This window comes from Saccopteryx leptura, chromosome 2 (genome assembly GCF_036850995.1).
Source record: "Saccopteryx leptura isolate mSacLep1 chromosome 2, mSacLep1_pri_phased_curated, whole genome shotgun sequence".
Taxonomy (NCBI): domain Eukaryota; kingdom Metazoa; phylum Chordata; class Mammalia; order Chiroptera; family Emballonuridae; genus Saccopteryx; species Saccopteryx leptura.
This window is the reverse complement of record NC_089504.1, coordinates 14,646,070-14,662,671: the sequence shown is the minus strand read 5'-3', so window position 1 is coordinate 14,662,671 and position 16,602 is coordinate 14,646,070. Positions and strand designations below refer to the sequence as shown.

Below are 16,602 nucleotides of genomic sequence, written 5' to 3'. Positions count from 1 at the left end.
AATTCTAGACTCATATATCTAATTGCTACTTGATCTCGCCTCATGGATGTCTAAAGATTCCTCAAACATAATAAGGCCCCCACAGAAATCCTTATTCTCTTCTCTATTAGATGCCTGAGGCTGTCATAGCAAAGGACCACAAACTGGGTGGCTTCAAACAAAAGAAATTTATTCTCTGACAGATCTAGGAGATTGCAGTCTGAAATGCAGGTTCCTTTTGAGGGCCCTGAGGGGAGTCTTTTCCATCCCTCTCTTGTAGCTTCTGCTGAGGGGTCACAAGCCCTTGGCACCCCCTGACTTGTAAGCACACCACTCCAGTCTCTGCCCACCTTCACATGGCTGGCTTCCCTTGAGTGTCTGGGTCTTCACATGGAGTTCGCCTTTCTGTGTGCCTCTGTCTCCGTGTCCAAATTTCCCTCATAAATTTTTATAAGGACACCAGTCACATTGAAGTAAAGACCCACCCTACCTACTCCAGTATGACCTCATCTTACATTGCCTAATTACACCTGCAAAAACCTATTTCCAAATAAGGTCACATTCTGGGGTGCTAGGGGTTAGGATTTCAACATATCTTTTGAGGGGACACTGTTCATCCCATACATTTCCCCAGATTTTCACCTTCTCCTGTCTTCCCCACCTGTATGAACGGTACCCGTAGTAGCTCCAGCCGAGAATCCATGAGCAACCCTAGAACCCTCTGCCTTCATCACTTCCATACTGATACCTTCAGCAAACCCTTCGGTCCTGCCTGCAAAAACACCCTGAGTCCATCCATTTCTCTTCACCCGCTTTTCTACCACCCTAGGTTTCAAGATACCATCACTTTTCACCAGGACAGCTGCAACCATTCCTAACTGGTCTCCCTGCCCCTTTCTCATTTACGGTCCGTCCTCACACCCTTGCTTGGTACTCGCTACTGAATAAAATTCAAGCATCTCACCCATGCTTGCAAAATCCTATTGATCTGGTGTCTCCTGTGCATCTGACCTCGTTTCCCATTACTTGCTTTGCCTGATGCAGCCTCATCAGCCTTCTCGCAGCTCCCTGGACCAGGGGCTTCCCTTTCTGGAATGCTGTCTATGGGCTTTCGTAAGGCCGCCCTTTCTTGTCATGAGACTCTCAGTTTAACTGTCATCTTATTTAGTGACATTTGAAAGATCTCTGGCCACCCTGTCTATAGAAGCCACCCACTTCTCTATCACAGACCTTTAATTTTCTGCAGAGAATTTAGTAAATATATTACTTTTCTCATTTATGTGGGTATTTATTGTCTTTCTTCCCAATTATCACGTAATCCCCAGGAAGGCAGGGACTTGTTTATCTTGGTTATACCATCTAGAGCTGTGTTTGGCACAGAGGAGGAACTCAATAAATATTTAGTGAATGAATAATTAATCCTGCACAAAAGATCTTTGTATACAAAGATCTTTTTCCCTTTTGGGAAATCTACTTTATATAAATAATCCAACAGGAGAAGGATTACTGGATCAAGGGATATAAACATACTTTGGCTCTTGAAAGGTATTGTCAAATTGCTTTGCAAGGACGTAAGATCAGTTTTCATTTGTTAGGCAAGTTTTTGCATCCCAAGTGCCAAGGCAATGATTTCTGGTTTGTGGGGGAAGGAAGGAAGGCATGGGGCAGAAGAGAGGGTGGCAGGTCAGGGCTGCTGTCCCGGGTGGCTGAGGGGGCTCAGCAGCAGCAGCAGAGACCAACCTACCTAGCAGGTCCCTCATTCCACTGCCTGTCAGGACAGGCAACAGCCTGGACTCACAGGCCTGCTTGGGGCAGCACACACAGGGGGACCCATCTGCGGCCTGAACTTGGGTCTGGCTATAGGAGCCAGGATGAGCGAAAGAGCTGACAGGTGCACCTACTCTGAACAACCAGGTGATGGTGCACTACTACTCTGATGCAGTGCACCATCATGGAGGTCAGAAGAGGAAGTGGTGAGGGGGTGGAAGCTGGAGACACAAATTGGGGCTTGGACCCCAAAGCCCCTTTGCAGAGGGCATTTCTGAATTGGAGCTTTTCTGCTCAGGACATGGAGTTTGGAACATTTGGTGATTCAAGCACCTTTGCCATAAGCCTCCAGGAATAGAGAGAGACCTGTCTTACGTAGTTCTGCATACAGATAGGCCCATTCGGCACTGCCCCTGCCTGTCTCTTAGAATTGCTACAAAAGCTCAAGAAGTAAATGCATGTAAGGTGTTCAGAATAATGCATCAACCAAGTGTTAGCCTGTAGTCCTAGCCCATATATCTCACTGGATGGTAAACTTCCTGAGGACAAAGACTGTATTTGAGACAGAACAGTCTAGTGCTAATGAGTCAGACTGCCTGAGTTCTAAATCCAGCTGCACCACTTACTGTCAGAGTGACCTTGGGCAAATCACCTCAGCTCTCTGTTCCTCAGTGTGCTCTTCTATAAAATGGGTTTAATAGTACCAATCTCACTGGGTTGTTTTGTGGCTTTTGTTGATGAATATAAATAACAAAGAACAGTGCTTAACACATAGATGAATCTTAGTGAGTAAATGGATTAATTCGTGTCTAGACCTGCCCTGGGCACATTCTGCAGAGACAGCCTGCTTTTCCTTTGGCACCTTCCTACCTCCTCTTTTTTCTTAAGACCTCTTTCTGTTTGTTGTCTTGTGCTTCTCTTGTTCCCAGAATTCCTTAGCCTTTTCTACCACCCATTCCTAAAAAGCCTTGAGCGCCATTACTCTCAACCGAAGTCCTGGTTGTTCAAGCGCTGCCTTCTTTCAAGGAGGAATCCCTGACTTTCTAGAGCACGCTATAACCTTCTCCGGTCCCAAACCTGCACCTTAGGAATCACCTGGGAGATGCGGTCTTGGGTCGTCACCCCAGACCTACAGAATCACACTTTGCATTTGCACAAGTGCCAAACCGATACTTCTTTACACACCCATGCTTATTCTGTAATTACCAATTTGCACTTCTTATACCCCTTCACCTTTTCCCCCCATCGCGTGCAGCCTAGGGAATGCAGTCAATAACATTGTAATAACTACGGGAGGTGTCGGATGGGCACCAGATTTGTCAGGGGGGTCACTTCGTAAGTTATGTAAATGTCTAATCCCTGGGTTGTGCACCTGAAACTAATATTATATTGTACGTCAACTGTGAATAAAAAATTAAAAATTACTTAAAAAACAAATTTAAACTTTAATGCGCCTATGGTCTTCCTTGAGATCCGTTTAAAATACAGATTTCTTGAGGCTCTACTCCCAGAGTTTCTGATTCAATAGGTATGAAGTGAGACCTGATGCATTCCTAACAGCTTCTCGGGGATGGAGTTGTTGCTGGTCAGAGACTGCTGCACTTTGTGAAGTTGGTTTTCTGACTGACAGCCTCTGGGACCAACGAAATGAAGCTCTAACAGGGAAATCGGAGACATGGGGGGAAATTGCTCTCTAAGGTAGTGGACCCTTTCCCAGTCTTTGAAGAGCACATCAGAAGGTCTCTGCCTGTGGTATCTTAGCACAAAGATGCTTTTGATTATTAATGCTATTTCCATATTTGTTTAAAATTCTACGGTTTAAAAGTTCTTTTATTTGTTTGATCTTATTTCATTCTGCAACAACTCTATAGGCTGAGCCAGGAGAAAATATTACCTCATTTCCAAAAGAGAGAGCCGAGGCCCCCAGAGCTGTGAGAGTTAGTGATCTCACAGCCAGCTGGCTGGACTGGCTGCCACTCGATGGGCACACAGCATTGTTGCTAACCCTTACCACCCTTCCAGGCGGAGAATGCTACCTTACCGTAGAAAGGGGCAAACTGGAAGGCTCCACGAGGTTCAGGAACTTTCCCCAGGTCCCAAATGAGGTGAGTTCTTACTCTTCACCATTTCACTTCCCCATGGTAATAACACGTGTGTGTGTGTGTGTGTGTGTGTGTGTGTGTGTGTGTGTGTGTGTGTGTGTCTCTCTCTCTCTCTCTCTCTCTCATACACACTGTAATCAAACCAAGGGGCCGTTTTAATTTCACACTCAGCATTGACTGAAGAACAGGCCACAGCTTGGCCTTTTGCTGTTAGAGGTGAGAGGAGATGGCAAGACAGAAAGAATGATGACTAACCGTACCCCAGGGCCCCCCAGACCCAGGGGACCTCCTTCCTCCTTTTCCTCCTACTCTGGGTATATCTATCTCCTTTCTCATGCTCTGTGCTCAGAGAATTAGAGTTCAGTCTTGGTTTTAATTTCCTACCCCCAACAACACCAACAGAAAACACACACACACACACACACACACACACAATAACCAAAACTCTAGCCAAACAAAAAACCCTGTTTCAAGGACAGTTCAGGTTTCTCTCATCTTACCTGCAAGAATGTTAGTCCTGGACCCCACCTGGGGCTCTCTCCTCTGCTTGGCCATTCGGCCCAGCTGGTGGGAGGAGACACCAGGCACTAACACGAGGAATCAGGAGCCTGGGCCCTCTGCTTCTAGCCCTGATTTCCCTGTGGGACCCTTGGAGAGTCCCTGCTTCCTCCCAGCCTATCTCCTCATCTGTGCAGTAGGGGAGGGGTTGATTAGATGATCTCTAGGGGGTCTTTAAACTTCAGTATTTTGATTCTCATAGGAGGTTCACACAGGAGAAAACATCAACTCTACTGGCAAATCCAGGTTCTTTGAAGGGGTGGAAGGGACCTATCCTTTGAGTTCTGAAAATTGTGTTGTATCAAGGCAGAACATGATTTTAGTACACAATTTGCAAATCTATTTCCTTCGTTTTTCTTCACCAACGCTAGTGTTCCCACTGCCTCAGTTCCCTGCACCCCGAGCCCTCATCAGCCTCCCTCGGCCTCACCTGTTGCCTAGCGTGGGAGACAGCTTAGAGAACGTGTAATGAAACACACCTCGTGGGAAGGGAGGCCACTGAAGCCCAAAGAGGCAGCAGAATCTTTGCCAACATTACACAATGACAGTTACTACCCTGCCAGTATTTGAGAAGGCCATACACCTCAGAGGCTAGGATCATGGGCCATAGAGCCCAAAAGATGCCCTACTTCTTGTGAAGGTATGCAACTTAACCCCCTGGGGCCTCAGCTGCTTCCTTCCTAAAAGTAAGGATGGTGACAGTCATCTCAGAGTGGCGTGACATCCTGACAGGATACTCCATGAAGTGCGATCAGCATGATGCCAGGTAAGAGACTTTGAATCCGTCACTTATTGTGTGCCAGGGATATGTATTAACAACCACAAGTTACATTTATCACACCAGGTATCGTGCTCAGCATTTTATACACATGATCAGTTAATGGCCTCTCAGAGCTGAAGGGACACTAGAGATCATCAAGGCCAACCTCTCACCTTGAATGGCTCCTACAACATTTCTGGAAGAAGGTAGTGACAGGATCATGGTCCCTTTTAGGGGGCCTATTCTATCTTTGAAAGGCTCTAGCCATAAGAAAATCCTTCTTTACAGCAAGGCAAATTGACTTCTCTGTAACTTCCACTCGTCTGCATGGTGAAACGCACACTGGGCTGTCAGAGGTCTTGGGCTGGTATCCCAGCCCTTGCTCCGAACAGCACTGAGACCACAGGCAAGCTGCTCCTCTTGGCCAGTTTCCTGAGGTGAAACTGAAGAAACTGGATGAAATGACCTCTAGATCCTTCCTTGTTTGGACGTTTTAGGGTTATATAATTTATGACTGTGGATGTAATACACGCATATCTGATTATAATGATGGAAACAGTGAACTCTGTGTTCCAAGGAACGGGTCCATTTCTGCCAAAATGTCTGTCAGGTTGGGGACCCTGCCAGCTGAGAAGGGTCCAGAGGTTCTTAGAAATGGAGTTCTCATCTCGTCTTCAGACAAAACCCTCTCCCTTTCTCCATTTTCCCCTTCCTTCTTCTCTTCTCCACCCTCTCTCCTTCATTTCTTTCTTTCTTCCTACTCTTACTCTTCCTTGCTTTCTTTCTGATTTAGAGGCCTGAAGGAATACTTGAATCTCCCAATCAGAGTTAAAGATCACCTCCCTGGCAACACATGAAATGTGCAGAATCTATCTGTTTTCAGTAGGGTCAGCCCCTGGAAACACGACCCAGAGTTGCTTTGTGTCCCTGAGAACCTCCCAGATCTGGCAGCTAACTTCCTGCAGCTCTGGAGGCAGGGGGTTTCAGTCATGAGGTCATGCATGGGCTTTCACTGCGGCCTCTGAAATACGATCCCAGTTTGTGCATTGTGTGTACAGGTGCACTTTCTAGGAAAAAGGTCTGTGACAGGGAAGAGCAGCCCTCTGCAGCCGGGAGCTAGACTGGGGGCAGGATCTTGATGTTCCTAGAAGCTGGACTGACACTCAGAGCCAGGCTGTGGTGTTCTCTGTGTCTGACGTCACAGAACTCCAACACCAGGAAAAAAAAAAAGACTTCTCCATAATCATGTTAGAGAAGAGAATAAAATAAGAACATAATCCAAACCAAAAAAATGACCAAATCTTCCTTTCCTATCTAATGTGAGTGACTGCTACTTCTTTTCCTTCTGGTTAGGTAAGAATTCAGATACTTATAGGATTAGCTCTGCTTCCTCACAGCATCCAATCCAGAGCAAAGCCCCACTTTCTTGAACCCTCCCTAACATAATCCATCACAAACCCAAACGCTATAATAAATCCTTTCTAATACCCTTTAACTGAGAAGCTCATGGTTTTCATGGTGTGTGTGCTCTTTCATTGAGGAGTCAATAAACTCAACTGTTCAATTACCATTCTTTCTTTTTTTTTTTCTTTTCTTTTTTGTATTTTTCTGAAGTTGGAAACGGGGAGGCAGTCAGACAGACTCCCCCATGCGCCCAACCGGGATCCACCCGGCACGCCCACCAGGGGGTGATGCTCTGCCTATCTGGGGCGTCGCTCTGTTGCAACCAGAGCCATTCTAGCACCTGAGGCAGAGGCCACAGAGCCATCCTCAGCGCCCAGGCCAACTTTGCTCCAATGGAGCCTTGGCTGTGGGAGGGGAAGAGAGAGACAGAGAGGAAGGAGAGGGGGAGGGGTGGAGAAGCAGATGGGCGCCTCTCCTGTGTGCCCTGGCCGGGAATCGAACCCGGGACTCCTGCACGCCAGGCCGACGCTCCACCACTGAGCAAACCGGCCAGGGCCACCATCCTTTCTTGTCTGGCTTACTACAGTAACCTCCTGACTGGTCTCTCTACTACTACCCTGGCTTTATTTTCAATGTAGCAGTTAAAGTAATCCTCCCCCCCATTTTTTTTACAAAGTAATCCTTTTGAAAGGTAAAACAGACTCTGTTGCTCCTCTATTCAAAACCTTACAATGCCTGCCCCTTCCCTCTGAGCAAAGTCAACACTCCTTCCATGACCTGCATAATCTGGTCCTTGTGGCCTCTCTGGCCTCATCTTACCTAGCTTCCCCTTTACTCACTCTCGACCTGGATTTTCCTTTAACACATCAGACATGCTCCTGCTGTCAGCCTGGGTCCCAGATGCTCCCTCTGCCTGGAACACTTGTCCCTTAGAGAGCCGCACGGCTCACTCTCTCACTGCCTCATGTCTTTGCTTGCATCTCACCTCTCATTGACGCCCACCCTGACCTGACCCCCCTATTTAAAATGGAACCCCTCTCCTGACCACTCCCAATCTCCCTACTCTACTCTACTTTTTCTTTTTCCCATGGCTCTTACCACCGTCTAACATTCAAGGACAATCCCCCAGTTACTATCTTTCCTGTTTATTCCATGTTCCTTCAGCTGGAATCTAAGTTTCACAAGGGCAATGACCTAGGAACCAAGCCCCTAGAATTGGGTCTGGCCTACAATTACCAATCAATGTGCATCTGCTGGATGTTGCTGAGTAAATTAGCATCACAGGGGCTGGAGAATAAGGCTGCCTGGCTCAGGACCCCTCACTGAGAGATACGGAGTGAGGCTGCCTGTCTTAACCTGGGACTCTGTCAGTTCCACATGTTTTCATAAAGCTGTTTCCTCACCTCCAGTCATGTGCATGCCAACCTCATGATTTTTGCCTTAAGAACAACCCATATTTTTATTTACTTAAAACTTTTATTTAAATAGACTTATTTTTTGACAAATTTATTTTAAAATATAATGGTATATCTGGGCTTTTATGTGCTACTTATATTTTTTCTAATACAGATGCTCCTCAACTTATGATGGTGTTATGTCTCAATAAACCCATCATAAGTTAAAAATATCCTAAGTTGAAAATGCATTTAATACACCTAACCTATTGAAAATCTTGGCTTCCTTAGTCTAGCCTATCTTAACCGTGCTCAGAACACAATATCCCCAAAACTGACAATGCAGTGCATTGTATGGTATCAGTTGTTTACTCGTGTGATCACTTGGCCGATGGAGCCGTGGCTCACTGATGCTGTCTAGCATCATGAGAAAGTATTTTACCTGGGGAAAAAAAATCAATCTTCGGAGTATGTTTTCTTTATCTTTTCTCTTTTTTTTTTTACATGGAGAGAGAGAGAGAGTCAGAGAGAGGGATAGATAGGGACAGACAGGAACAGAGAGATGAGAAGCATCAATCATCAGTTTTTCGTTGCGACACCTTAGTTGTTCATTGATTGCTTTCTCATATGTGTCTTGACCGGGGTGCTACAGCAGACCGAGTAACCCCTTGCTCGAGCTAGCGACCTTGGGTCCAAGCTGGTGAGCTTTGCTCAAACCACATGAGCCCACGCTCAAGCTGGTGACCTCAGAGTCTTGAACCTGGGTCCTCCACATCCCAGTCTGATGTTCTATCCACTGTGCCACTGCCTGGTCAGACCGGAGTATGTTTTCTACTTAATGAGTATCAGTTTTGCATCATTGTAGACTTGAAAACTCATAAGTCAAACCATTGTACAGTCGGAACCATCTACACATGTCAAAATAAACATAGAGCTATTAAAACGAGCAGTGTTCCTCTGTACCATCTAGATCAGCGGTTCTCAACCTGTGGGTCGCGACCCCCACCGGGGTCGCGACCCACAGGTTGAGAACCGCTGATCTAAATCGTCCTCCTTATCCCCAGTAGAAGCCTGCCATATGCTTTTCCCTTTAGCCACAAAGATCCTCCCGTCTTTCCCTACCCAAATCCCAACCATCTTTCTCAGGAACCCTCCAGAGCTCCTCCAGCTCACTCAGTCACTCATTTCTCTGAGCTCCCTTCACATCTCCGGGGGGTGGGGCGAGGAGGGTGCGGGGGGCGGGGTAAATGGTGATGGACAAAGACTGGACTTGGGGAGTGAACACACAATACGGTGCACAGAGATACGTTGTAGCATTGGGCACTGTATAATTATGTTGACCAATGTCACCCCAATAAAATTCAATTAAAAAAAAAAAGAAAGGAAACCCATACCCAATATTTGGATGCTTACATGCCACGTAGTTTAATTTTCTGTTTCACAACATAAGATTATAAAATATCTCCTTAAAGCTACAAATAAAAGAGAGATTAGGGTATTCAACCCCCTTGTTTTATTGGCCACTAAAGAGATGAAGATTTGGGTTTTGCCCAAATCCCTGCCATGGGCAAAACCCAAACTAGAAATGATGTCTTCTGATGTCCACACTTACTGAATCCCTATCATGTTTTTGGCATTGAGCCAAGTGCAGGAGATAGTGGTGAATAGAATGAACCCATACTTTACCCACCTGGAGTTCACAGTGTACTCTGAACAATATATATGATTAAGTAAATAACTGCAGGTACCTTGGAACAGAAGTGCAGGGTTGAGTAAGGGCCCCAGACTGTTTAGAGGGACACAAAAGTATCACTGAGGAAGTATGTTTAAATGCATCGGGATTAGCTGAAGAGGAGCTGGTGGGTTTCTAAAGAGCGCAAGACTAACTCACAAAGGCCTTCTTAGATCTTTGAAAGCTCAGCTGCATTGTGGGTGAATTCGGCCACTGTGGCCCAACTGATTGGCCGTAGCGCTCAGGGAGAAGGCAGCCCAACAGTCCAGAAACTCTGGTCCCCCTGCAGCACCTGTGGTCCCCTCTACCCTGCGGCACCGAGTAGGTGACAAGAGACACTTCAGACCTACACTGGAGGAACCCTAACCCTTCGTTGGCAGGGAGTTGGACACATTGGTTCTTTTCGCCAAGAAAGTTCCTACAATGTGAGCTTTGACATTAACAAAAATAAATCCTTAGTTCCTGGAAGTGGAAAATTTTAGTATAACTTACAAGGCACAGTGCAGGGCTTCCTGTAGTTTTATCTAACTGGTAACATGCAGATTTTTCAAAAAGGGAATGCATTCAGTCCCTGTTACTGTTATATCCAGAGTTTATCTGCATGTTTCCTTGCAATATCTCAGTGGGGCTGGTTAAGCTACTCGCAGTGAAGACACTCCAACATCACCTTGCCTGAGCCTTAGAAAGTGAAACCTGACAAGCAGTGTGGCTGTCCAGTGAGGCCTCACTGAAAGAGCCTTGATGTCTGATCACCAACTCTGCCCCAACTAAGCTGGGAAAACCACTTTCTCTTTCTGAGCCTCCATCTCCTCATCTGTAAAATGGGGATAAATAACGATTCCTGTACCTCATTGAGATGCTTGAGACATTAAATGGGAATATATATGAGAACTCTAATGTGCTGCAAAATGTCACTTAAAAATGAACCTCTGGTTCTAAATCCTCTTTTATAAAAGCCCAAACTGAGACTCAGATGCCTAGTTGGGGCTGGAACAAAGGTCTCCTGATTCCTACAGTTTCTTTTCACCAGGTTGCGGCGCTGGGACCTGCCTTCCAGGAGAGCAATTACTGGCCGGAGCGAGTTCATGGGAAATGAATATGTGCTGGGAGAGAGGGGCAGGGGATAGAGGGACCCCTCAGGGGGTAAGGTGAGGGCAACAGAAGGGGAGGGGCAAGGACAAATGGTCCTCCCTTCTCAGTTTGCTGAGGGCTCTGAGGTTAGGCCTTCTCAGGTCTCCACTGCTGTCTTCTCTTTCAAACTGCCTGTCTGTGTGAGTGAAGCTGACCTACCATAAAATAACATGCTTTTCCGCTTTTTCACACATTTTTAAAGCAAAGCCAGGTTTTAATGATCAGTTCTCTGTTCCTTGGTATTTTCTTCTAAGCAAAGGCCATATTTTTATAAGATACTACATTTCAATGGGCTATTCTTTTGTTCCTAGCAAACATTCTTGAGTGGTAGGTTTTGGGAGATGTTCCAATTTATTGCTTCTGGTGTCCAATAACCTTGGAATGAGTATCTGTCTCCATGTCCCCCAAGGCCATGTTATTTCAGAAAGTTATAGCTCTTAAAATCATTCTCTAATAAAAGCAAGTGCCACTAATTCTAAGTGAGCTTTCCAAATAAGACCAGCTGTGAACGTTTATAAAAAAAAAAAAAAAAAAAGGAAGAAAGAAACTTCAACAGGAGTCGGTAGTGAAAACTGTACACAGATGAACTTTTTAGGCATTTTCGCAGCCATTGAAAAAGATGTCTTCAGCAAACTCATCTAAACTAGCTACAAATGCTTCACATGATGAACAGGTTTTGTCTGCAGGCCAATATTCAATCCAGGTGGAGGAATCTAGAGGGTAGATGTACCTGCCAAGAACAAATGAAAACGAAGCGTTTGTGATGATGGCCAAGAACAGAGGCGAGCCACCTGCGACTGAGCTCAGGCCGTCCAGGTCCTCAGGGGTCAGGCTGTCTGCCAAACTCTTCCGGCCTAGCCTCCCCGTGGGCAGGTCCACGGGCCCCTGGTGGTCGTGAAGCTGCTCGGGCCTCCCGCAGTTAAAGGCAAGAACAGCATCTGTTTCAATGTCAGTTTTCTTAAAAAGGATAATAAAATGCATTTTTAAACCGTTTTCTCTTCACAAACAGGGTAGTCTGAGAACTAACGGAGGGAGCACATGTGATCTAGGGAGCGGGTTCGGATGAGCACCCTTCAGACCCAGGCACTCGGCTGGTCTGTCGACAAGTCCTCAGCTGCCTTGATGGGTTTAAACAGTTCTTTGCTTTAAACTCATATTATTGCATTTATGCTCCTATGGTTTGTTGGTTAACAGCAGGGCACATAAGAAATGTGTAGTGTATTTAAAAATAAATTACACTCAATTTTGGAGGGAAGATCAGAGACTCCAAAATATCAAGACGTACCTGATGCTGTAATGGTATTTTATCTGAAGAGCTTCTTTACCCATAATTAAATACTGTCTTCCTTTCTGCAGGTCTGCATTAACACAGGTTGCCTTCTTAATGAAGGTGATCTCGGAGTCTTTCTCAGCAGCAGCGTCGCCTGAGAAACATGTCAGTAAAGTTAACACAGTCATGTTGGAGTGTCACAATTATAAACTCTTAAACATTCCAGTCCCTCGTGGCTATTTATTAGTGGGTATAAATTTATACTGAGAGGCTAATGGCTATTGGACAGCAACAATGTCTATGCGGTTATAAGGCTTGAGACAGGGGTGCTGGGTTACACCCCAGCTCTACCACTTCCTGGCTGTGTGGCCCTGGACAAATGAGTTTATGCCCACACATCTGAAAAATGGGCACAACAATAAAACCTACCTTGTAGAAGAACTGTTATAGGATTAAATGGATTGATACATGAAAAGTGCTTAGAACTATATATACAGTAAGCACTATATATTTGCTTGTTATCATTATCTTATAGAACCAGGATTTAAAAGAACCTTTCTATACCTGAACGATATTAACTTCCATATGTTGCATAGCAAAATTAAAAAGTAGTTGGTAGCTGGCAATGGGAAGCTCTGTAAAAGACTTGGAAAATTTTAAGGAGGATAATTTTGGGATTCCCAAAGAATTCAGATATAACCAAGAAGCTGGCTCCCTGCCTGGAATGCATTCCTCCCTATGTTGGCCTGTTGAATTTCTACCCATCTTTAAACAAGCCTTCAAGTCTCAGAGTAATCAGTAAACACTTCCTGATGCGCTTTCTCGTAAATATCTGTCTTCCTTTTACTCCCATTATACTTGCATTTCTACTACAATGTATCAATCCACACATCTGTCTCTTCAGGACTGATCTCTAGTTAGTTATTAAACTCTGGCAGAGTCATCCTAATTACTAAATCCTGAAAAACTTCTGAACATGCTGGCAAATATTATATAATAGTAACTGTGTAAATGATCAACTCTAATTAACAATACAATTCTAGTGGACACACATTACTTCAAGCTAATTCTCTTAGGCCTTTCCGGTGACCATTGATACATGACTTCCTGTTGCAGCAACATATAAACGAGTGTCAGCACTATTTGCCAATTCAGCCACTGTCATGGTTAGCAGTGTGACTGACCATTATTTTTTAAAACCTTTTGTTATGGAAAATGTAAAGAGAGGACAGTTAATTAACCTCAGCTTCAACAATTATTGATCTTTTTATTATTTAAATCCTCACCTACTCTAAGTGCTCTGTGTTTAGGAGATGCACCAATTTATCCTTGAAGTACATAGTTGCCTTTGATTCTAAATAGCTTTGTTTTTATTTTGGTTTATTGTCTGTGTGCAGCAATTCTTCTGTACATTAAGTGTGTGATGTTTTGATACTTATGCAAATTTAAAATTTACATATATGAAAAATGAACACCCATAATGGAGAGAGAACAAAGTATACAAAAATTTCTTAACATACTTTACAAATAGGACAGTTTTTAAAATAATTGTTTATTTGTCCATTTCCTTTCTTTAAAAATGTATCTCCCTAAATAGAGTATAAGCTTTAACTCTGGCTGTGTTATTCAAATTGTATCCTCTGTGTCTAATAAAGTTCCTGGCATATACTAAGTATTAAATATTTATTGAGTGGAAAAATGAATGAGTGAATTCTCACCAGCTCTGTAGATATCCAGAAGAGTTGCAGTGTATTTGACAAAAACATTTTCTTCAGTGAAGGATGTGATTTTAACTTTATAAGCTGATAAAAAAAGAAAACAACAACAGTTCATGTTAAAAACCACTAATGCCATGTCCAATAGAAGCCAGAGTTTGTCAAACAAATGAGAAATGAAGCATGCCAAGCTCTTAAGGGCACCCTGAGGTAAACCTTATTTCTTCTAAGAAGCCTTCCCAAATACTCTGTCTGATTCTACTGATCATTACTTGAACGATTCCTTCTACTTAGAATCATTAGCCCTGGTCACTGTTACAAAACTGGCTGACTAGCTTAAGAACAATATTAAGTTCAAAGACAGAAGCACACAAAGCAAACAAAATGAGACTTAGTTGGATATAAAGTTCAGATTCCGATCCTGTAAGATTAGTGGAGTTATGCCCATAGGGCACGCTGAAGAGCCATTTCCTCCTCTGCACGACCACATATCATCCAGGCCTGCCTTGTGAGCCTCCTTGTTCTCTTGCTTAGACTCCTCAGATACCTCCAATGGCTCTGATCTTTGATAGGATTCTGTTTTCTGACTCATCGTTGCTTGGATTGGCAACTCTCTGGCATGAGCCACTCGCAATGCTGTTCCTCTTCATTCAGGCATCGGTGTTTAATTCACGGTGTGTTTGACCTCACTTCTGGAATGACCAGCTTGAAGGGACCTATCCCTTCCATGTGGACTGAGAAAAGACCCTTTTATTTTTGCTTTTAATAGGGTTGAATGACCTACAAGTTTTATCCCATTTTTGAGATCCTAGCTAGCTAGCTAGATAACAGAAACCTATTTTTTTTTATCTTTTATAGAATTAAGAATCATTTATTATAAAGTATTAAAGTTTAGGGCAAATTGGTACAGTACTATGCATAAGCTCTCACTCTTGAAAAATTAAACACAAATGGATAAAAATGCAAAGCAAAATGAGCATGTAAAAGACAAAAATTACAGAAACCTATTTTTTTTAACACAGAATATAAGTGCAATCTGGATTTAGTTAATTACTTTTAAGAAAAGACATAACGGATGAATGAATAATGCACTGTGGCAAAACAAAGGCTGTGTAAATTAGTGGCTTAAAATAGATACAAACTGTCCTGAATTTCAGATTCATAAATCTTTATGGTGGATACGCGAAATGTACCTACTATGGGCATAGGTGGAAAGGGGAAACTATTTTATTTTGTTTCTATTCTGTTATTCCAGGAAAAACCCTGAAAATCCAAAGTTTTTCTTTCTTTCTTTTTTTTTAATAAACTAAATCCAGATTGCATTTATTCTCTGTGATATTTAAGAGTTTAAGTAGTTCTAAAATGGAAGGAAGAAATAATTTAATGGAAAAAAAATTATTATTATTTTCCTAAGTTAGAAGCAGGGAGGCACAGTCAGACAGACTCCTGAATGCGCCCAACCAGGATCCACCCAGCATGCCCACCAGGGGGTGATGCTTGGCCCATCTGGGGCATTGTTCCGTTGCAACCAAAGCCATTCTAGTGTCTGAGGCGGAGGCCATGGAGCCGTCCTCAGCACCTGGGCCAACTTTGCTCCAATGGAGCCTTGGCAGCAGGAGGGGAAGAGAGAGACAGAGAGGAAGGAAAGGGGGAAGGGTGGAGAAGCAGATGGGTACCCTGACCGGGAATCTGAACCCGGGACTTCCACACGCCGGGGCCAACACTCTACCGCTGAGACAACTAGCCAGAGCCTTAATGAAATTTTTGTTAGCTAAAACAATAAGGTATTTTTTGCAGGTCTCAATGTATATTAAAAACTATACTGGGTGTTGGCTGAGTTGGGCCACTTTTTAGCTGTTTTTTTTTAAAATCAGGATAAATTAGAAGGAAAGAAATTCATTGTGATGGCTGCATTTCTACTAAGAGAACTGAGTGTAATATAATGGGAATCATGCTGGGGACCCAGATGCTTCCTTGTCCTACTACTTACTTCCTGCACAGCTTTGAGCAAATTATTTCATTTCCCTGAGCCATGGTTTCCTCACTGGTAAAATAGGGATGATCCTCTGTTACTTTAAAAGTGTCTTATAGGGCCCTGGCAGGTTGGCTCAGTGGTAGAGCGTCGGCCTGGCGTGCGGGGGACCCGGGTTCGATTCCCGGCCAGGGCACATAGGAGAAGCGCCCATTTGCTTCTCCACCCCCCACCCCCTCCTTCCTCTCTGTCTCTCTCTTCCCCTCCCGCAGCCAAGGCTCCATTGGAGCAAAGATGGCCTGGGCGCTGGGGATGGCTCCTTGACCTCTGCCCCAGGCGCTAGAGTGGCTCTGGTCGCGGTAGAGCGATGCCCCGGAGGGGCAGAGCATCGCCCCCTGGTGGGCAGAGTGTCGCCCCTGGTGGGCGTGCCGGGTGGATCCCGGTCAGGCGCATGCGGGAGTCTGTCTGGCTGTCTCTCCCCATTTCCAGCTTCAGAAAAAAAAAAAAATTAAAAAATAAAAATAAAAATAAAAGTGTCTTATAGAACTCCAATGAGAAACTATATGAAATCAGTCAGTAAACACGCAGTGCCAAATCAACTGTACTGATTTTTTATTTATAAATAATGCCCTATCACTTATCAAGAAAAGATTTGAAATAGTGTAAAATATGCTCTCTCTCTCTCTTAAAAAAATCCAGAAATAAACATTGGGAGCTGGATAGAAATGGATAGAAAATAAAGGAGCTCATTCTATGAGGAACTTGAGAGAAGACCACAACTGTACTTAGCATTTAATTTAGCGCTAAGTTCTGGACAA

General features: G+C 44.2%; 1 protein-coding gene across 1 annotated transcript in view; it reads right to left on the bottom strand.

The window, feature by feature from the left end:
• Window positions 1-9,364: 9,364 nt before the first annotated feature.
• The window catches only part of C5 (complement C5), a 125,318-nt gene continuing 118,080 nt past the window's right edge, over window positions 9,365-16,602 (bottom strand). Inside the window, exons 39-41 of the mRNA XM_066367283.1 lie at window positions 13,816-13,899; window positions 12,113-12,251; window positions 9,365-11,557 (exon numbers count right to left, since the gene is read on the bottom strand). Of these exons, the coding sequence (XP_066223380.1) occupies window positions 11,419-11,557; window positions 12,113-12,251; window positions 13,816-13,899 (362 nt within the window). The 3' untranslated portion in view covers window positions 9,365-11,418. The remainder of the gene's footprint in view (window positions 11,558-12,112; window positions 12,252-13,815; window positions 13,900-16,602) is intronic.